Source organism: Macaca fascicularis, chromosome 15 (assembly GCF_037993035.2).
Source record: "Macaca fascicularis isolate 582-1 chromosome 15, T2T-MFA8v1.1".
In the NCBI taxonomy this organism is placed as follows: Eukaryota; Metazoa; Chordata; class Mammalia; order Primates; family Cercopithecidae; genus Macaca; species Macaca fascicularis.
Window position 1 is genome coordinate 105,340,067 of NC_088389.1, and position 23,811 is coordinate 105,363,877.

Genomic DNA, 23,811 nt, shown 5'->3' on the forward strand with positions numbered 1-23,811 from the left:
AGATCACAAGGTCAGGAGAGCGAGACCATCCTGGCCAACATGGTGAAACCCCATCTCTACAAAAAATACAAAAATTAGTTGGGGGTGGTGGCGCACACCCGTAGTCCCAGCTACTGGGGAGGCTGAGGCAGGAGAATCTCTTGAACCAGGGAGGTGGAGGTTGCAGTGAGCTGAGATTGCGCCACTCCACCTCAGCCTGGCAACAGAGCAAGACTCTGTCTCAAAAAAAAAAAACAAACAAATAGTATAAACTATAAAACTGTAGCTCAGAAGCACTTTATTTCCTTACAAGAGAGAAAAGAATGAGTACTTTAAATGACTTTAATCTACCTTTACCTATCATAAACCTCAGATGATTTATTCTATTGCAATAAGTTAAAATGGTCACAGATTTCCAAACCGATAACCCCTTTCCACACACAGCTGTACACATATGCCATTTTGAGTGACTTACTTCTCTTTAAAAATGCTGTTAAGATGTTTATAGTTCTTCAGGATTACATGTTGAGCCAGGATTATAAATATGTATAAATATGCAGATGCTCTATCGAATGTTCCTTATCTCATTTGTATTTCCAAAGTTGTGTAAGATAACCTCTGTGGCTTTCAAAAACATCTTGTCACACCCCAGGGGGCAAATTATCTCTATTTTCATTTCCTTTAAAGTTAGATCATTTTATAATTAAAAACTTATTGAAGCAGATTCTCCCCACGTGTAAGCTACTCCCTGGGGAGTAATTTATGCAAAGAGAACCTTTGACTTAATATTATATAAGCCAAAAACCATACGATGGATACCTGAGGTTTTCAGTCAATTTTATAATCGCTATAAACAATCCAACATTTGAAAAGTTATTGCTAAAAAAAAAACCTGTAGTACAAATGACTTGCAGTGTCATTCATTAGATTATTTTTAAATGAAAAGATCTTTGATAAAGGAATAATAATGTGGCTTGTCATATTTTGTGTCCAAAAGTTTTAGAAAACCAGTTAACAAGGATGATTGATGTGATGATGATGATGATAATGAAGACTAACATTTCCTAGCTCCTTAACCATTTTACAAGGTGCTTCACGTAAAATATCTATCTGATCCTCCCAAATCTATGAAGTTTGTCAGTTATGCTTTACAAACCAGAAAACATAAGATCAGATATTTTATCTTGGCCGTGGCTCCAATCATTAGCAGACTAAGGACTGGAGTCTGGAAGGACAGAATAGAATAACATCAAATCTCATAGTTTTCTCCTATCACAAAATCTTGAAAACAAATACTAGCCCACGTAATCTAAAAGCTAAAATAAAAAGAAATGAAAAGAAACGTATACTTAGTCTCGTAAGTATTTTAGGTGACTTTGTCTCTTCTGATGCTGTTTGTCTTTAGCTCTTTAGCTGGAGCTATTGGAGAAATACAGGAATTTAAAACTGTAATCTTATTTTGTCTGTGTGGAAGTCAGAGAATGGTTACTGAATGAAGTATCAGGATATTTAGCTAATTTCTGGTTGTCAATTCCCAGTTCAACTCAAAAGCAGACTATAACCTGGATCCTCAATTTTTTCACACGAAAAATAGGCACATAACACTGAGGTATTTTTGCTTACAAAGATGATTTGAAATTTCTGTGAAATATTTACTTTTTAAAAAATGTAATATACTACCCTAAAGCTAAGTATTGTCTTTTTAAAAAATGTAAAATAATAAGAAAAAGAGGGCAATGTCTTGCATTTATTTGTTTTGTATATTCAAGAGTGAGAAACTGTAGAAAAGCATCCAAGTGGCAGATTGATATACAAAGCATTTTGAAGTATATTTTGCATAATTATTTTAAATTGGAAGAGGAAATAGCAGATCTTCTAGTGTGTGTAATTTTAACAACTCTTAGAATACTATCAGACATAGGAATCACTACATTCTAAATAAATTTTATCTCATGGATTCATCCATAACCTGTGTGCTGATTATTTAAAATCATCTTACCAAGAGGTTCTATATACAGGACATTACACCAAATTGCACACATAGAAAATAGAAATCCCATGCCCCACCGTATTCCGCCAAAGTAATTGCCTTACGAACAACCCCATTTCTGTCAAACCTACTACTTTATCTCAGCCTCTTGGCTAGGAAGCTAGGAGTCACCTTTGACTCTCCATTTCCACGTCTGTTCCCTTTTTTAATCATATAATCTAGCTTTTGCCTTTGAACCATCTTTCTATTTATGTCTTCCTCTCCATTTATCCTGCCACTGATGTAATAAGCCATGTTTTTATCTCCTAACACACAAGTTAGAAGTAATTTTTAGTTGGTCTTCCGCTTGTTTATGGGTAGCCTGCCAAACTCACCTTTCTAAGGTGAGTTACTTTCATCATTTCTTTACCCTGTTCACTTCGTTGATTCCTTATGGCCAGTGAGATCAGGTGAAAATCCCGCTGCCTAACCCCAGGAACTCCATAATCTGGCATCATCCCTCTAGCCAATCATCTGACCTAAATTTGCATTATAGCCAAGTTATTGTCTCAATGATCACAATCCACAATCATCCCAGGCCTCCAATCTTTTTAATTTCCCTTCTGCCTACAGAAATGCCCTTTGCCTTTCCCTTCAGCCTAACTAAATCCTTCAGAATCAACAAAAATCTTCAGAATCAACAAAAATGCCTTCATCTCCAATGAAACGATTTCAGTTTGTATTGAATTCATATTTAGTACCCTCATAATTCATCCTGATTTCTCCTTGTATTAATTTTATTTTATTAATTAGATTATTTGTATAATTAGCATATCTTATCCTCCATCAACAGCCTTTATTATCTTAGAGAACATATACAGCATGCTCAATAAATATTGGACTGATTTATTATTGGCATTTTTGTAAGTAAATATCCAGCCACACAATGTATAAAGCTACCATGCACTTCCCCATCCCATAGTTTTGCTTTATTTATGTATTTATTTTAAATATCACTGAGATAAGGCTATGTGAAAGCTCTCAGTAACTTAATGATTCAAGTGCAAAATAAGAAAAGAAAAGCCGTGGGTTCAAAGGCTTTTTGAGTCCCACTATTTTTAAGGCCAAGTTCACAAAGGAGAAAACAGTGAATGCAAGACTTTGGAAAGCCGGTTCTGGTTATATTTTTTTAGTTTGAGAAAAACAAAGCAAACAATGGCGGAGAAATGTGCTTTGACTTAGAAGAAGTTTAGGACAGCCATGCAAATACTAGTGGATGACTCCCATACCACCGCCCACACCCAGTATTTTCAAATACAAACATCAAGGCAGAGATAGATGGGGAGATAGGAAGAGTGAAAGGAGAAAGAAAACTTTTGTATGCTCAAAATGTGTATTTTCTCCTTTCAGCACAAATTGAAGTGATACCATGCAAAATTTGTGGCGATAAGTCCTCTGGGATCCACTACGGAGTCATCACATGTGAAGGCTGCAAGGTATGGGACTTTCAGACCGCACGGTTCTGTATTTGCCTCAGGCATCTGTGTACCTCACAAGACGAGGTGACACCTTTTTCAGGAAGGCTTGCTAAAGGATCCTTCTGCCTGCTGCTGACATTCAGGAATTCTCGCGTGGTGGGTGGGAGGGTTGATTTTCTGTTCTTTCGCCTTTTACCTTTTTGTTATTGTCTAACTGGTCAGCAGCTCTTTAAAAATGGATTCGTATTTAAAACCTTGAATTATTCACATTTACAGAGATATAAATACTGACTCTTGCTGTTTTAGCAGTATTGTCTCCAGTAAATTCCAAGGCACTTATTACTATATGAAAAAACTAAAGGTTAAAATAAAGATTATAAACTAATAAGTACATATTTATCTGCTTGAGAAAGAGGAAGTGAAGGTAACAGCTACAATATGCATATGGCCATCCTTTATTCTCACATTACAGGAAAAAAAAAAAAAAAGAAAGAAAGAAAGAAAAGAAAACTGGAAGCATGGTATGTTAGAAGCCAACAAGATTATCTCTAAATCAACTAAAATTCACCTACCCACACCCACCCCTTCATTTTCCAATGAGGTCCTGAGGTATAAACAAGATTATGTCATCTGATCAACATCATTGATTCAGGCAGTGAAGAACAGAGCATGGCCAAAAACACAGGGTTTTTCAGTCTCAATCCAGCGTTCCACTTCCAGACAGATTCCACCCACCCTTCCCGTGGCAAACTAATTCCTGTAAGCAAGTTGCTCTCTTAAATAAAGAGCTGGAGGAATAGCAGTAAACGTAGACTGAATCTGAAATAAAAGAACTTTGAAATTTAACAGTAAGTTTTAATAATGAATCCTTAGAAGGAAAGAAAGTGAGTGTGAGAGACATAATAGCCAGGGAAAATCTAAACAGTTCTATAGCTATAGTTAAAGGACCATGTGTAAACAGAACAAATAAAATGCAGCCACGGTCTGGGAGGGAAAGGTAATATGCTGGTAAAGTTATTGGCAAGAGCAATTGTGTTTTTGATCAAAGATGCAAGCAAAGTGAATTATTCTTTTAAGATCAGTAAACTGAAGGAGGGGTAGTACAGTCATAGAGTCTAAGATCTAATCTTAATCTTAAACAGGCTTTCAAATGTACACAAGGCAAAACATACTGTAACTGTCAAATACTGGTACTGTGTCATAAATTGACAGTGTCTTCATAATAGTCTCAAAAAGGCGTGAGTCCTGGAATTAAAACTGGAGTGAAGAAAAGGAAATAAATAAGAATAAAGTGGGAGAGGGAAGAAGAGGGAGCATATTAACATACTAACCTGTCAACACACTGCTGTACTTTAAAGATGATTAGTGATAATCTATTTGTGAATATCATGAGCTGTTCTTTGCATTCTGTTCCTCTGCAGCCCTATAATTAAGAATTGCATGTTATCCCCTTTAATGCAATTTTTCAACTCATCAAGAATAAACAAGAAAGCAAAATTATGTCAGCAATTGTTTACCCTCCTTGAATAAGTTATTACATCCTCTAGGCAGAGAGACAAATAGTTTTCTTCATAAACAATAATAACTTAGGAGTCAGAATCTTCTCCATTGAAAGTATTTCTACCATTATATTGGCTTGTTATGCAATCTTGAGAGCTCTGGTTTACATAATAGCTACTAAAACTGATTTTTAGATCAATGTCAAAATGGAGATGTTTGGCATTTGATTGTGTAAGCTCTATTTGAAAAATGTGTGATTTCAAAAGATGGGGATATGTTCAGTTTAAAAAGCAAAATATTTTAAACAGTAATTTCCAAAAGATTTAACTAATGTGCAAATATAACCCAACAGGCCAATAGCCAAGAACAAGTGTCATCTTTTCTATGTAAAGGAAGAAACCACAATTAAAGAAATTATGTTGTTTTTATGAAACATACTCTGAGGTTTTAGTTAAAATGGCACTATACGCCACACTAATTTTTTAATTCATGGAAAAACTCACATTTGTATATATGCTACAATTTTCTGCAAATAGAAAACTTCAAAATTCTCTTCAGAATTTGATGTCAATGTCAGCACATTCAGTATCAACCTCTGAGTTTTCATAATGCTGTTTTCAAGTCAACATAAACAACCCATTCCGAATAACATCAATTCAGCTTGTGCACTTATTCAAATTTCTATTCATTCAATAAAATTTGGAACACAATCTCTTTCATGCCAAAAACCTCATTTGCAATAATGAGCAACAGATAAGCAAGAAACGTGTCGTAATTAATGTCAAATTGGTCTTAAATTAGGGCTGTAGCTGTGACTTCAGAAAAGTCTTTTCTGTCCTTTTTTTTTTTGCTAAGTAGCACTAGAGTATCCAAAGATAAAAACCACACAATTCTGTCTTAAAATGTAAATTTCAAGTCATCTTTAATCAAGACTGATGGGCTGAGGTTATGCTTTCCGACAGTTTTCACAGTATATAAAGTACATCATTTCAATCCCTGGGGGCTTACGTTTGATCTCTATTCTAAGATGCTCCATGAATTCAGTCACACTGGACAGTCAGGTGTCTCATTCTGCCATCACTGGTTTATTAAATAAGGAACGCACGTGGATGTATGGGGATGAAACTAGTCCTTGTTGTTGAATGGCGAAGCCAGTTGGGACTCTCTCTCTGAGGAGATCCTCGACCACACCTCCATGTTTGAGATTCCTCACAGACTAACTAAGCTCTCTTCACCAGTGCCATGCTGAGCCATATTGGAGCTCAAGACAAAAGGAAAATCAGTAACACAGATCCTTTCTTTAAGTTATTGGGTATTTTTGCATTCATGTTGATTTTTTAACACATTATGTTAAAATATTGTATTTTCTAATTACAAAAATTTTAGGTGACCTTTAAATGTTGTGGGCAAAGTGTTTGCCTCACTAGGCTCACCTAGCCCTGGCTCTGCTTCTTCCTGTAGATAGTTGAGGAAACAAAGAAGCTGTTTGAGGGAAGTCAGAGGATCTATTCTAGGCTTCTCTGCAAGATAGGCATTGAATCTACCATTCCTGAACTTTTCTAGACTTCCTCCTTCCAAAAGATGATGCTGTGGGATATCTTTTCCCAAAATTTGTCTTAGAAAGCTTAATGTAGACCATCATTTTGCTCATGATACATTGCACTTTTCCTTTTTTCTCTAGACAATTCAAGAGCAAAGAGTGATTAAGGAAATCGATTACATGAGTCAATGAATGGATGAATGATAACTTAATCTATCTCTGGAGAAAATGCTTATTTTCCCCAATAGAGTTTTCTATAAGACAACTAAGGAAAAATTTTTTTTTAAATCAACTCAGCTGTGGATTTATTTAGAGAAGCAGTGTGTGGCCACTGGCAGTTCATTTTGTACCTGATGAACCCAAATGTACTTGCATGAAGACATCTTACACCGAATAACCTGAGGCCAAGTAGAGACCATTCATTCAGTTTTTACTTAATACTTTTTGTTGTTGAACAGCTTATATATAATATTTTCTTTTTTCAAAAGTATGGTTGATTATTAAAAACAACTTTCAAGACCCAGCCACGGTGCACACACACACCTGTAGTCCCAGCTATAGGTTGAGGCAGGAGGATCACTTGAGTCTAGGAGTTTGAGGCCACAGTACACTATGATCCTGCCTGCAAATAGTCACTGCACTCTAGTGTGAACAACATAGCAAGACACCTCAAAAAGGTAGAAAAATAAAACACTTTTCAGCTGCATTCTAGCCAAATTCGGAAAGTTTATGGTGGGGGAAAACACATCTTAGAAACTAAGAAAACAGTAGCACATACTCCTCAGTGTTGCTTTTTCTTACCAATACCTCAAGTTCCTCACCACCACAGCACTTGATACAAGCCTATGTGATTGTCCCCACCAAGTTCTGTCATGTTTGGTTTAGTACTCTCCTTTGCTACTCCTTCCCCGCTGCTCTTTGAGGGACAGAAACTTCTGTTTATTTCTGCATAGAACAGCACAGCTGCAAATGTCTTTAGCAAACATTTATTCAAGGAATGAATGAATGAGTGAATGGGTAAATGAATGATACCCTCATATCTCTGCAGATAGCATCTATTTTCCCCAGCAGAAATATCTGCAAGCCATACGAGAAGAGGTATCCAAAGAGCTTTAAAAATTAAATTCAGTTATGTTCACTGCAGAAAATGTAGCAAATGTATATGTTAATGTTCTCTGTTTCCCTTCTTATAAATCTGTTTCTCTCCCCTTCTCTTTTTCCCTCAAGGGATTCTTTAGGAGGAGCCAGCAGAACAATGCCTCTTATTCCTGCCCAAGGCAGAGAAACTGTTTAATTGACAGAACCAACAGAAACCGTTGCCAACACTGCCGACTGCAGAAGTGTCTTGCCCTGGGAATGTCAAGAGATGGTAAGGCATTACATTTCTGTTTCTTACTTAAGCCCTTTCAAATGGATGCTTTGCTGGAGTCTATTTAAGCTGCTGGAAGAATTCTAGACGAGGGAATTGGGGATAAGAAGAAAAGAAAACCATCGTGCTGGTAGTGCATTAAAAGGAAAAGTAAGAATATACAAAAAGAGAGCATTGCCTACGAAATAAGAAGAAAGCAAAGACTTTACTGTAGCTCATGGAGCAACTTGTGCTAACTAGGTTTAGCGGAAGCCACATAGGCCTAGGTTGAAGGTGACCATCTGTCTAGGTTTGCCTGCAAATGAGGGATTTCCTGGGACATGAGACTTTCAGAGATAATGCCCAAAAGTTCTAAGCAAACCAGGACCACATCCGAGTATGTTCTCTGGGTAGGTCTGACTGGGCTTGCTTACTGTGTGGAGACACTAAGGAATGGCATATGCTTCTGTGGGAAGCCTGGAAGTCCTGCTGGCTGGTCATAGCTACCCAGAGGAGGAACTGGACTATCTGAGCCCATAATGAAGTTTCCAAAGACTAGAGCGAAGTCCAAGTCTTGGAAGGGCTGTGTAGGTGATGTCCTCCTCAGAATATGATACCATCTGCACTCCAACTTCACACCTACCCACACTGAATTGCTTGGTTTCCTGAGGGAACATCTTAGAGTAATGAAAGAGGACAAATGAACTCAAACAAGATGAACGAAGAATTTCACCTAGCTTTGTTTCCATTTTCAGTCATTCATCCAAAGTAATTCTTTCCCTGTTGACATTGGACACATCACCCCTGTGTCATACAGTGAGTGGTCCTGAGTCCTGGGGCCATTTCTGTCTTGTTCCCACTAAAACATCAGGCTCTGCTTAAAAGCACACACCTAAATGTTTATTGAATGAACAATGGAAATCCCTTCTACCTAGAGCCTAAGACATAGACAATGCCCCGACACCTTCTGTTTTTATGTCAATCACCATGGATTCTGCGCATCTGGTCGCACTCCCTCTGGTGAAATTCAAGGCTGTATAAATGCACACAAAACAAGAAACTTCCAAGTTTTAAAAAGATGTGAATAATTGGCATGCATTTAGTATAAAGGGATTTCATGAGTGATTAGATTCTTTACCTTTTCTCTAATTCCCAATCCATCTAAATTTGTCCTGCACAAAAGTACACCTATAAAATAAATTTGACCAAAAAAAAAAAAAAAAGAATCTGACCTGAAACCCTTCAGTTTATAGGTAGCTTCTAAAGCTACAGAGACGAGGTTTCCAAAATTTTTCTATTAACTGACTTTTTTGTTTTATTTGTTTTACTTGACTCACTAACCACATGTATTTACTCCTAAGATAAATTTATAGCAATGGATACTTCTGTATAATCAAGGCAAATAAATTAAGAGAGAGGATTGAGTAGTTTCGGATACTTATTTGTTATAATTATATGGAAATCTCAGTTGATGATTTTGTACTTCATTTCTACCATATGGCAGTAGGTAACACATTAATTCACAGTGTCCTAAAAGCCCCATTAATAATTGTGCAAAGAGATAAGCCATAGGGTATTTGTTTTTGTTACTTCTTCCTACACTAAAAGGAAGTATCTTTCTGGAAGGGCAAGTCTGTGTCTGTGCTGGTGAACAGAATTATGGGCAAGAGATGAATATATGACCCAAGGCAGATTCAGCAGATTTAGTGACATCAGCCCACAAAATCTAGACGGTCTGAATCCCATAACATAAAAGAAATGTGTCAGGAGGATGGGAGGGTCATTTGACAGAGCCACAATTTATGCTCAATGAGGAAGGAATTCATTGCAGCACATAAACCTCTATGCAAATAAAAGCAATATAGTGTCTAAGGACACTGAGGATTAAGAATGATTCATTTCAACTTTAGGTCCAGAGACAATCCTGAGGCTGTCTGGGACATCTTCAAAAATGCCTCCTAAGCACATCTTATGTGAAATTTATCATGAGGAGAAATGGTCAGGGGTGTGGGTGGGGTGGGGAATCTGGAGAAGAAGGGGCTCAAGCAGATGGGTGCGGTGGGGAATCTGGAGAAGAAGGGGCTCAAGCAGAAGAGAAAACAAATGATTCTCTATAAGAGAAAAAGCTGCCTCTTCACTATATCACACAGAGAAAGTTTGGTCTGAACCTTAATTAGAACGGGTGCCTCATGCCAAGTAAATTATGCTAATACCAGGGAAGCCGAATAGGTTTTCTCTCCTATTGATAAGTATTGCCTAGTATGTAGTACTGAACGATTCAAAAGCCCTGAAATTATGGTTGATTACCTATGTCTAGTAAGGGGTCAAGAATGAAAGGCAGGGTTATTTCTGAATCAGAAGAATCCCTACCTTCTTCTGATTCAGCAAGTATTTTTAAAGTACTTTAGAAATTGTACCAATAGCCAAAGTGAGATGCCCTCATACCTAACTGCTTTCTACAGCCCCCCGCTTCCCTCAGAGGTAAAGTGGCACCTTCATTTTGGTATATGCATTTGCTGTCTGTCGATTAGGCTCCAAGAATGTTTATTTCACCATACCTGGCTGTTTACTGTGGCCACTAGGAGACAGCTTAAAATAACTGTTGAAAACACTGGATTTTCATTCTCTCCTGAAATTTCACTGCTATATTGGTGTATTAGCTATCGAAAATATATCAGTAGTCATCAAATTTATCAATAATGAATTTGTTCAAATTTAGCTTAAGCGAAGACTCAAACATCAAATCCACTTGGAATACACATACATGTGTCTTTATGTGTATAAAAAGGTGAAGGCATGTGTGCATGGGTGTGTGTGTCTGTGTGTGAACTGGTAGCATGCATAAGCCCACTGAATCTTCTCTGTCATTTTATTTTTTTCTTTTTCCTACACCCTTTACAAAGGAATCTTCAGGATAACTGTTTCCAATTGTGCTACTACAAATTGATACTCACTAGAATATGTCCTCCCGAGTGGCATGTCTCTACAAAAAGACAGAAATTGCCCTAAAAGGACAGGTTTCACAGATTAAGCTTCTTCTATCCAGAACTGCATTGCCCAATCCACATGTCACTATATAAATAATTTAAATGTAAATGAATTTAAATTAAATAAAATTTAAAATTCAGTTCTTCAGTCACACTAGCTATATTTCAAGTGTTCATTAGGAGCATGCAGCTTGCAGCTACCATATTGGAAAGCACAGAGAACATTTCAACATCACAGGGAGTTCTGTTGGAGAAAAAGAAGAAGGAGAAGAGAGGGATTTTAAAATAATGAATAGGTTTAGCTAGATTGAATCAGACTTCTAATACAAAGACTACAGCACTAAAAAAAGGGTGGCAGAAGAGGCACATCTCTGAAGCTGAAAAGAGTTAAATTAAGACCAGTTTCATTGGTAAGCAGCAAAACGTAAATATAGAGAACTTTACAACCAAAGGTAGTAGATAAAATAATTTTAGAAATTTATAGAAAGTCATAGATGACAGTCAGTTGGGCTCTCTTGAAACCAAAAACACATGTTCATGTGTTATGTAAATAGAAATCTTTGAAGGAGCTATGACTTTATTTTTCAAATATCAAAAACTTCCATTCCATTTAGAATACCACAATTCAAATAAATACAAAATGATTTCCAATACTTTCACATAAAATTGTTCTTTGCTATTATGGGATCAAAAGGAGGGTTAAGAGCATATCATGAGCAAATACCATCATCATTGAATATTTATAAAGCACTTGCAATGTATACAGAATTGTGCTGGTTTCTTTAAGAGGTAGCAGTTTAACAAGAGGCCGTCTTTACAGTCAAGTGAATGTCATTAACAGAATAATTCAAGTTTGAGAGGGGCAAAGAGTTAAAATATATGCCAGTCTGATTAATATGTAGTGATAAGAAGAATGCTAATATTTGAAATATTAACATGGCCTTTGTTAAAATAGTTCTATGCATTCAACAAATGTATTTACAAATAGTGAAAATGAATTATGTTAAGAAAGTCAGTGGGTTTATTTTGGCCATGTACTGTAATTTTTTCCCAAATTTGTCACCACTGTTATTGCAAGAAGGGGCATAAAACTGAAACACTGACTCATCAATGTTTCTGAAATAAGTGAAAAATTAATCATAGAATAGCATTGTAGTCATTGTCAGTGAAGTCTTTGATTTAGGATTACACCTGAAATAACTCTAAAATGTAGTGGTTTTAAGTTGCTTCTTTGAAAGTATTTCAGTTGCTCACCTGATAAGTCAATTTTGTAAAAAATGTAGAGCTTTTCTTTGTTGAGTTTTTAGATGTTAACCATGGCAGAGGTCTTCACAACATACTCTTTTGACATTGTTAGCTTGTGATTATGATGTCTGTAGTTAACAGCAGATTTCTGCGTACATCAGCGGCAGGTCAGTTCTATGGCTCTGCTGATTGTAGATGGCATTGCCTGGTATGACCAAGGAGGTTTGGCTCTGCTTCACATATCCCCGAGTAAGTTTATCCTCCAACAAGATAGCTCAGGCATGTCCTTGTCATGGTGAGGTCCACAATCACACAAGCCTTTTTCAAGTCTCTGCTGTGTCACATTTGTCAATATTCCATTGGTCCACAGTAGGTCACATGACCCTGGGCAGGATGCCTGCAAAGAATGAAAGAGCACTGCAAATTGACTTGTGGAAGGGCATGGAAAGAAACAGATAAGAGGAATCAGGGTCATTAATGCAATCAGTCCTCCACAAAGTATATTTCACCTAAATATAGAGTAAACCGAAATCTAAAGCAAGGATTAAATGGAAAAAGGGTTTTTTTTAAAAAAAAAAAAAAAAAAAAACACATTTCTGTATTTATGTTAGAAGAGTTTCTTATTCTCAGTCTTTAATTCCTATAAATTTCAAACCAATAAAATGCAAAATTACTATACTAAAATAAATCAGAAGGTAGATCTACCCCAGCTAAAACAAAAAATCCTGATCTATAGCAGTGGATACAAACCTTGTATTCACTTCCACAACTCTACAACAAAGAGCTATTCTGAACCTACCCAAACGCAGAGGGCAGAGGGGCAGCAAATACAGAGCCCTCCTTTCCTGGGGGAAAAGGGGAAGTTCTTTCTTAATCAATATTTATAGTTGTTTATTTTTTCCTATACAAAAGGCGTTTTTCCCCTAGAGAATAATATGTAACAAATTGCTTAGAAAGATGTAACATAAAGATACAGAGGAAGCTTGCCTTACAAGTTACTGTAGAATTCGGTACATAGACAAACTGGAAATGTCACCTCAATTAGTAAGCAAATAAATTTATCTCTGAGAATCAGAATCTAATAAAGGTAGTGTCTCTACAAACAAAGTTAAATACAATGATCTAAATAATTCAAGACCATATAAAACCAACCACTAAGATGGAAAGGGAGTTTAGTCTGAATGAGTCAGATTGTTTGTCTTCACACAGAAAAAATTACTAGATAATTATCACTTTGTTTTCCTACTTAGGCAGCATCAGAAAGCCAGAATGTACGGTTTTTTGTTTGTTTGTGTGTTGTGTTTTGTTTTGTTTTGTTTTGTTTTTTGAGACTGAGTCTCCCTCTGTCGCCCAGGCTGAAGTGCAGTGGCTCAGTCTTGGCTCACTGCAACTTCCGCCTGCCGGGTTCAAGGGATTCTTCTGCCTCAGCCTCCCGAGTAGCTGGGACTACAAGCACATACCACCATGCCCACAACCACATGCCACCATGCCCGGCTAATTGTGTGTGTGTGTGTGCGTGTGTGTGTGTGTGTGTGTATTTTTAGCACAGACGGGGTTTCACCATGTTAGCCAGGATGAGCTCGATCTCCTGACCACATGATCTGCCCGCCTTGGCCTCCCAAAGTGCTGGGGTTACAAGTGTGAGCCACCGCGCCTGGCCCCAGAATGTAGGTTTTTAAGAAGGATTAAGAAGATACAGAAAGAGTTTGGCTTCTTCAAGCCCAGCCCTCACATCGACAATCCAGCAGGCAAGAAGGAGGAAAACATGCCCCAATACCCACAAGGGAATGTGACACTTCCATTTACTTCCCGTGAATCAGAACTTAATCACCTACACACCCGCCAGTGAGGGGGATGGGGAAGTACAGTCTCCACTCTGATCAGCCTATGCTCAGATAAATATGGTAGCTCTGTACCCAGTGGAAAAAGAAAATGAATTTTGGAAGAATATTGGAGGAGAAGGGTGAATGGCAGCTCTTTAAGACTGTGGGAATCTCTTCTGTGTTCCCTTTGTGCTAGAGAGTCCTTAAGCACTTCACCATTTAGATATTCTCAGAAGAGCATCAACCCTCGTGATTGAATCCAGGAACTGAGCCTTGTTCTAAACTCCATTTCCTTCTTTCTCCATTCTCTGAGCTCCTAGCACCAAGAGGTGGTGGGCATAGCATCACAAAAGAACAGAAAACAGAAACTCAGACAGGAGCCTCCAAGTTTGCCATAGCCCCCACTATTAACATGAGCTGAACAATGCTTGATAATTCAAAGAAGGTAGGCCTGTGACTCAGGATGTTCACATCCTAAAAAGGCAGTTGACAACCTGTGAGGAGAAATGTCAATATTCACAACAGTTCAGGAGGTTAAGTATCTGAAGAAACAACACATTGAAATGAAAGCACCTTGATATTACTCTGTGACTACCTGCAGCACTTCTTCTTTCTTTTTCCTCAGACTGTCTGAGAATATTGCCAGAAGAGATAGGAAAAATAAAACTTGGGAGTGGTAGAATGAGAAAAGATAGTTACTGTTTTGATCACTTGCTGGGCATCGGATGCCCCAAATTGCTATTTTCCAAAGATTCTTATCATTTGATCCCAAAAGCCAACTGAAGGCAAATGAGGCCGTCACTTAAAATTATGTTTATCACCCAGCCCCATGCTTTTGGTCTTACCCAACACACTATTTAGAAAATCGACCTGGCCGGGTGCAGTGGCTCACGTCTGTAATCCCAGCACTTTGGAAGGCCGAAACAGGAGGCTTGCTTGAGGCCAGGAGTTCAAGACCAGCCTGGGCAATGTAGCAAGGCCCCATCTCTACACAAATTAAAAAAAAAAAAAATAGCTGGACCTGGTGGCAAGCACCTGTAGTCCTAGCTACTCAGGAGGCTGAGGCAGGAGGATTGCTTGAGCCCAGGAGCCCGAGGTTTCAGTGAGCTATGATCATGCCATTGCACTCCAGCCTGGGCAACAGAGCAAGACCCTGTCTCTTAAAGAAAATTATTGTAAAAAGTAAAGAGAAATTTAAGAAAGAAAACAGAAAATAGATTTGAAAGTGAAATACTAGGGTCCAATCTAGCGATCTAGTAATCCTAATGAATAAAAGTTAGTTGGTTAACATTTTAATAGTGGGTACTATTGCTAGTTTGGTATTTGGTTTTTTTGGTATTTGGTATTTTGGTTTTTTGCGATTTTTTTCCACAGGTAAGAAAAAAAGAGGAAAACATGCTTTCTATCTTCATGGCAATGAGAAATACATACATACGTTTTTATATTTCTTCCTGGCTTAGATTTATTTCTCACTGTGGGCATCAACCAGGACAGGAACCCTCTGAATATAACCTTTTCCCAGATGTGGAGTGCAAACGAATGGGTTCTTAAGTGATGGTGCTAGACGTGTGTGCATCTGATGTTGAAGGGACAACCATCCCGTGACCCGTTGTACCTGAGGTGGTTAACGCGAATGATAACCACAAGTGCTGTTCTCTGCTTTTCTCTCCAACCCAGCTGTGAAGTTTGGGAGGATGTCCAAGAAGCAAAGGGACAGCCTGTATGCTGAGGTGCAGAAGCACCAGCAGCGGCTGCAGGAACAGCGGCAGCAGCAGAGTGGGGAGGCAGAAGCCCTTGCCAGGGTGTACAGCAGCAGCATTAGCAACGGCCTGAGCAACCTGAACAACGAGACCAGCGGCACTTACGCCAACGGGCACGTCATTGACCTGCCCAAGTCTGAGGGTTATTACAACGTCGATTCCGGTCAGCCGTCCCCTGATCAGTCAGGACTTGACATGACTGGAATCAAACAGATAAAGCAAGAACCTATCTACGACCTCACATCCGTACCCAACTTGTTTACCTATAGCTCTTTCAACAATGGGCAGTTAGCACCAGGGATAACCATGACTGAAATCGGTAAGTGGAAGTCTCCTCCCAGTGGCTTTTTTTGAGATTCTGCTTTGAATTTACCTTGGTCCTATTTAATATGGTCATTTTCTTAGATCTAAATTGAATTACTTGGATTCACAGCTTCTACTGAGAAAACAAATTTATTTTAAAATATATTCTAATAAATGTCATTTTCCCCCGCCCCATAAAAGTTTATTTCAAGCAAAGGAAGAAAGAAGAAATTATAAATAGAAAGATGCTATCTGTAAAGAACAGATGCTATCTGTTGAATTTGGGTTCTCACTGAAGGGAAAATGTTATTGGTATAAACAGGGAAATTTCGGCATGTATTCAAAGTTGATGCTATTCAAAGTGAAATTGCTGAAGGATATAGAAAAAGTGGGAATAACCAAACGAACAGGGGCCCAACTCTTCCTCTAAGATAAATGGGGACAAACTTTAAGCAAACAGTATCTCAGCTTCCTTCTTGGTGAAGTCAGGGCGATAGACCAGAAGACCGCCAAGGCTCTTGTAAATCTGAATTCAAGAATTCCATATGGGATTCTGAATTACAGCAATGAAAAGAGTGGAGTCTGGAATGTTACAGAACACGAGAGTAACAAATAAGCTAGTCACAGGCATGATTGCATCAGAAAGCTGATCCTCTTTCCTTCGATTCCTAAGGAGCGATCTTCAAGAGTGCCCTGTCTTAGGCAAGCTCTCTTCTGACCCGCTGTAACTTTGTTTTACTCCGTCAAACTCAGGAGTCTATTAAATGTTTAACCAGTTAATCTCATCAACTAACTGCCATAAAAATATCAAAGTAGGTTTAACACATTACTCTCCTGGGTAACAGGGTTGCATGTTATCAGTAGCCCAGAAGAGCTAAGCAAACAGTGGCTATGTGATCCCAGGCTTCACTGCAATATTTAGTGTACTGGAGAAAGCAGGTTAGAGCTCAGGAACCTTCAAGGGCTCTTGACACGTTACCCAAAGAGGTGGCGGAGCAGAGCGATTAAGAATTGTGCTGCCTGAGGTTAAATCCTGGCTCTTTGGCTTATTATTTAAGCTCGAGCAAGTTTCTCAATCCCAGTTCCTTCATCTTTACAAGGGGGAAAGCATGAGTTTGTAGCTCACAGGGGCATTGTAAAGCTTAAGTGAGTTAATACATATAAAACATAGCAATGTTTGGCACTCAGGAAGTGCTCGATAACTCTTAGCTATTACTGTTTTGTGCTGAATGCTCAGTCACCTTCTCTGTCTAACCTGCAAATAGGAGCCTAAAGCCTACAAGTGTTTTGAATTAAGCTGCTGTGAACACATCATGAAATACATGGCCGTGTTCTTGCCTCCTTGTACCATCTGGTTGAGGAAGAAGCGATGGTACACAGTTATAAACCTGAAGTGTTCTTTCTCCCTTTTAGCGATTCAGCAGGTGACAGTGAGTAACATTGTTGACAAAGCACCTGTAATGACTTTCACAGCTGAGAGACATAAAATAAAACATCAACTATAATAACAAAAATAGTCAATTATTACTGTCATCCTTAACCTTGTTTCTACTATATCATGGGCCCTTCACACATTTACTTTTCATGAACATCTTAAAAGATAAATCAAAAGAGTATTTCTGTTATACAGATGCTGAAACCAAGGCTTAGAGATGTCTCATAATTTCCCAGAGTCCTATAGTTACTAAATGACAGAGCCAGGGTTCACCTCAGACAGTCTGATTCCAGAGTCCCTCCACTCCTCTGTTAACCTGCTACCTGCCGTGGGTCTCAATTCATAAACTGCACTGTCAACTAATAGGGATGGTCATTTAAAACAGTCATTCGATCTTTTCAAGAGGGAAAAGGCACCTTCCTTTGCATTTATACTACTTAATATCTAAGTTCCTGAGTCTACTATTAATTCGGGAGACATGTTTGAATCCTTATAAAACAAAAACTCGCAACAGTGGAGCGATCTTCTGCCCTATATTCAAAAGGGGAGTCTTCTAAGAATTCAGAAATCACAACTTTTTTGTGATTTAGCAACTATAGGAAATATTATGGAAAGAGAACTACAGCCAAACCATCAGGTCTGGGTTACCCTGAACAAGTCATTTTTCCCCTCTGACCCTGAGTCTATTCTGTGAACCGATAGAAGACTAGAGAATCTCAAAATTTATCCAGAAAGTCTGCACAGACATTGACATGCAAAATAAACTCACATATATTTTTCTCAATTGTTTCAACCTCTAGTCTTCGGATATCTTTAAATATGTTTCAAATATTGGAGGATTTTTTCATCAGACATTTAGGGATCCAAATGTACTGTCCTGCCAGTGCTCTCAAATTTAGCAGACCCCTAAGCCTAAATACTGGCTTGGTTCACATTTCGTTAAAACAGCAATGCCACCTAGTGGACACAAACACATTCTATGAGTGTTGAATCTAGGTACCTATGAAGAGTCACAATAGTATAATATACTATCTTTCCTGCACCGTCCAAAACATTGACATTCATTTCACTAAAATATTAAATCCTTGACAGTATCGCTGGGCAGGAAGGCATCTGTGGTATAGTGTGGTGGCTAAGAACTCTGCTTCTGGAGTCAAAGTGCCTTTGTTCAAAACCCAATTGTGCCTTTCCCTTAAACAATTTACTTAACTTCTCTGAGTCTCAGTTGTCAACCCAGGGCAGTAACAGTCTTTATCTGTGTGTGTGGATTAAATGAGTTAATATTTATGAGTTCTTAGTACAATACCTATCATGTGTAAGCACCATTATTATTAATAATATAACTGATATTTTATTGGGCTATTACTTAATATCACTGGTTATTGCAGATAATATAATTACCTTTGATCGAGCACCTACACTGTGATGAGCAATGTCCTATTTTAATCCTCATAACAATCCCATTATGCCTGTTATGTAAGTATTTGTGTATTTATTTTACTGATGGAAAAATCGAGGCTTAGAAGTTATATAACTTGTAAAAAACAAAGAACACATATGAGCCCATATCTAAGTAACATCAAAACTCATTCTTTTAACCATTATACTATATTTCCTCCCACCAATGGCAGCTCCTCACAAGCTGACTGCCATTCTCACAGCAAAACAGGTTTGGTGTTTGCTGCCTACCTGACCTCCTTCTAGGCGCTGCAAACCGGAGCTTTCAGAGTACGCACACTGTCATTTTGACTTGATTTGATTAATGGGCATCTAAACCAATCTGGTTGGTGGCAACTTGCCATAGAAAAAAACCCTATGCATATAAAACTGAAAATCGGATTTTGCCACATCCCGACTGGGTGAATTTGAGATTATGTCACACCAAAAAAAAATTTAACATCACCCTTGGCTACCAGAAGTCCTGATCTGCTTCCTCTGGATTCTAAGAGAATAATGAAATGTGTGCAACTAGGTCACTCTGCTTCTGATATTGGGTCATCTTAAAAGCAGATCCATTTTAAAAACCAGTTTTTAGATCAGTCCATATAGAATAGATATCAAGAGTTTAAAATGTTTGATAAAAACACACATGTAAGAACCATAACACAACTGTATAAGCAACTGCATGCAGATCCCAAAACGTCAGTTTTTGAATATTAGCAGAGTCAGGAATATTCTCCCAAAAACCAAACTTGTCTTGCTGAAAGTTCACCAACGAAACTACAAAATTCCTAGGTTAAGGCCCCTCATGATAATGTTTGATATATGGAGAAAAATGTAGAAAATCCTTTCACGCATTTTAGTGATTTTGAGGCTCATGCCAATTCCTTCAGGTGAGCAGTGAAGAAACCATTTCATTGTACAGATGAAGAAACTGAGAGTCTGAAACAGTGAGTGATGTTCCTAGGATACAGAGTTAGTTAAGCGATAAAACTTAAATTCTAAGGTTAATGTTAAGTCACTGTCCTAGACTGCCAGGCATTTCTTCAAATACCTATTTTTGAAATGTGCCGTACCTTCAGGGAGAGCAGAACAAGGTTACTGCCCTCACCATCTAGGAGATACCATGAAAATGAACAGTCATGGCAATTCATCACATCCCATAGAATGCGTTCTGGGCAGGATGCTACCACATTCTTCTGGAGGTGAGGGAGATGGCAGGTATTGATCAACCTGAGCCACATCTCTTATCAGGAATGTTTTATTCCCCTACTTTTGAGGGGAATAAAGTGTGGGTAAGCAAACAGAAAACCATGAAACATTTCAGGAGTTACATTCTTGGGTTTTTCTAAAACTGTAGGAAAAATAAGCCATGGAATAAAAGAATGGCAACAAGTAAGCTGAAAATTAATATTTAGACAGCAGTATTAACTGGGTTTAGCTGGAATTTTACTTCAAGCTGGCGTGATGGATGTGTTACATCTTTAGGGATGAAATTTTACAGCGGTTGGTGGCAAGGAGAGGAAGCTAGCTAAAAGATGCTCCGTAAACATGCAGAAAAGGAAAGTAGAACATCTTGTCTTTGCTCCACCACTAACGAGCTCAGATGAGTTGGGGAATTCTGCAGGACTAATACTCTCAATGAAAGTTCATTTAAGCCGGAAGTGATTGACAATGTATCTACAAGATCCCAGATAACAAGACAATTCAAACAGCCAAACAACACGCTTTTTTATATTTAAAAAATCCATCAAATTAGCTACAATGCTAAGGGTATACATTGCCTTTTACAAACATTACCTTGGTTTGCTCTTCTATTCAGTAATTTTCTCTCCAGATAAAGACAGTGAAATGTGAATTAATTGATCTCTTCTTGTATAGTCTTTAACATAGACTTATTTTCATATTGCTTTTGTGTTCTATTTATAGAACCTGGAATGTTAAGCATCATAAATAAATAGAAATCTCTTTTTAAAAAATTCACCTATTACAGAAACTGAGTATTAATAGTTAAAGGAGATTACAAAGAGGTATTGGCCTAAAAGCAATCTAGTTCCTGTAATGTACTACTTCATTCTATTAAGGCTACATAAAAATACAGAAGATTTTACTAGTAGTGTTTTATTTTGCAGAATTCTATTAAGAGTGGTGGTGTTTCAATTGTGGCTTATTAAGAACCCCAAGAAGACGCTTTGGTCTTAAAGCAGCACCTTTAATGGCATATGCTTTTAAGGATAAATATCTTATACTGTTTAAATCTATTATGCACATCTAACTACCCATGCAGAAATGGTGCAGAGAATAGAACTTAACTCTTGCTATATATTTCCTGTGTCCTGTGATAGAACCTGTATCAAATACAGGTAGGCATTCCATTTAGAAGTAACTGTCCAATACACCATTAAAACAGATAGAAGTAGACCAAACTAGCAAGAAAAATTATTTGAACAATATGGGGACAGGAAAATTCAGTGTTTAGCTCTTTCTTCCTTGCCTTGAGAGGAGACATCTTGTGAACTTTCATTGTCATCTAACCCCTCTCTCACCCCCACCCCAACCACACACCCTTTGCAAGCAATTTAGGGAAAGTACATTGAGACTGGAGGTCCTAACTCTGTATACTAGCCACGTGAACGTATTCAAAATTAGTCCAGCTGTCTGAGATTCTGTCTCACCATCTGAAAAATAAGACAATTGGACCAAATGACTTTTAAAGACTACGGTTCTCTCACCTTCCAGAGAGCTTTGGTCATGTGCATTAATATTCCCCCCTTGTTATAGCCACGGACACAGACAAGAATAGGGTAGAAGAGAGGAGAGGACTGGGAAGCAACTAAGCAATTCTGAATGATGCTGAATAACTTGTCTATGGCAGTAGCCAGCACACCTCCCTCCTGGAGAGCAGGACGATGCTCGGGGCTTTCACTGAGTGAAACGACAAACTTGCAGTTAACAACCCACTGCCAAGTCAGAACTGTGCACCAGCCTCTTCTCTCCATCCACCCTCCTGAAAAAAAAAAAAAAAAGAAATCAGATTAAAATGAATGTCAAAGACAACCAGGAGCAGCTCAAGGAAAGGCTTGTAGCCAATCCCAAACCACTCCAAGTTCATGTACAATCCAATTAAAGAGTGAGCTGCTGCACAGATGCAGCTTTCAGGCAAACACACCTGTCCCCCCTAGTTCACTACAACCTGATCACTTCCAAGCTCCTCTTGAAGAAAAAGCAAATATGTTCATAAAATGAAGATAGGTTCTCTTTTTTTTTTTTTTTTTTTTGAGACGGAGTCTCACTCTGTAGCCCAGGCTGGAGTGCAGTGGCGCGATCTCAGTTCACTGCAAGCTCCGCCTCCCAGGTTTACACCATTCTCCTTCTTCAGCCTCCCGAGTAGCTGGGACTACAGGCACCCGCCACCTCACCCGGCTAGTTTTTTGTAACGGGGTTTCACCGTGTTAGCCAGGATGGTCTCGATCTCCTGACCTTGTGATCCGCCCGTCTTGGCCTCCCAAAGTGCTGGGATTACAGATTTGAGCCACCGCGCCCGGCCCTCTTTTTTTTTTTTTTTAAACCGAGTCTGCCTGTCACCCAGGCTGGAGTGCAGTGGTGCAATCTCAGCTCACTGCAACCTCCGCCTCCCAGATTCAAGCGATCCTGCCTCAGCATCTCGAGTAGCTGGGATTACAGGCCTGGCTAATTTTTGTATTTTTAGTAGACACAGGGTTTCACCATGTTGACCAGGCTGGTCTCGAACTCCTGACCTCAGGTGATCCACCCACCTCAGCCTCCAAAAAGTGCTGATATTACAGCCGTGAGCTACCACGCCTGGCAGAAGATATGTTCTTGACTACTAAGGAACCCACCTACCTGGGTCACCTGGGTCACTGGAGGGGGGCTTACTTGACTCTTCTGAAATTTTAACACCACCTTGTTCTGTGCCAACCCCAGAATATCTCCCAAAGCCTGCTTAATTTCAAAATTCTGCTTTCTATCTCAAAAAGGAATTCTTCCAGTTTGGGGCCAGTTTGTCATATTCCTAGGACCCCTATCATGGTTACACCTATAGTGTTAACCAGTCTATGGCCATGAATTATTGTAGACGATACCTGGAACCATGGACTCTACAGTTAATCCCTAGGGTTATTTGAATGCATATCTTTCTAGATATCCTCTCATAACCCTGCAATGATGGTCTACAATCACCTAATAACATGTGCAGTGCTTCCCCACAACTGCAATAAATGATAGAATGTATACAAAGCACTTTGTAACCAGCCAGTTTCCAAACAAATATAAATATGATTTACGTCACAAATAACACACAGATATATGCTCAATTCAAGTACTCATGGACATGCATATCTACTTACAGTACATGTGTGCATATCAGTCACTACATGCTTGTGCCTCTGTTAATACAGTTTTCCCGACGTGCTTGCAATTCACTAGATTACGTTAATCTTCCAAAGCACCTTTTTTATTTTGAGCTGAAATTGTGCAAAATTTATCTTCCTCAGTGTATCTCTCCTGGAGATAACTAGTTTGGGATCACATTTTGTCTTAGAATTCAGAACCTCGAAAGAAGATTCTGGAATCTACCAACAACAACAACAAGAACAAAATGTTATTGAGAAGCTACTGGAAAGCCAACTCCATTTTATACATTCAATTTCAAAACCATAGTAATTATAAAATCTTCTACAGTAAGCAAAAGGAAAGGAGATTTCAGGAGGTTCTGCCTGTGACTTGGAGGAGTAGGAAATGTTTCTATTTATGAAGTGACCTCAGAATCAGTCCCTAATGACAGTTTCCACATTGAATCGTATTTCAAGATGTTATACTGCAGAGAAGCCATACTTTTAAGGCATTGCAGGGTTTGACATTGGCTCTCACAGCTCTGAATTACTTTTCCAGTGGTGGGGGTGAATGTATTAGCCACATTTTCAAGCACCCATTTTTGGAAGAGCTGGTAAGGGTTAAAATACCACATGGGCTATGGAACACAGA

General features: G+C 38.5%; 1 protein-coding gene across 2 annotated transcripts in view; it reads left to right on the plus strand.

The window, feature by feature from the left end:
* RORB (RAR related orphan receptor B) overlaps nucleotides 1–23,811 on the plus strand; it is a 194,369-nt gene that overhangs the window by 130,520 nt on the left and 40,038 nt on the right. For both annotated transcript variants that reach the window (XM_005581939.5, XM_045373109.3), the window contains exons 2-4: nucleotides 3,359–3,444; nucleotides 7,694–7,835; nucleotides 15,547–15,948. In XM_005581939.5, the coding sequence (XP_005581996.1) occupies nucleotides 3,359–3,444; nucleotides 7,694–7,835; nucleotides 15,547–15,948 (630 nt within the window). The remainder of the gene's footprint in view (nucleotides 1–3,358; nucleotides 3,445–7,693; nucleotides 7,836–15,546; nucleotides 15,949–23,811) is intronic.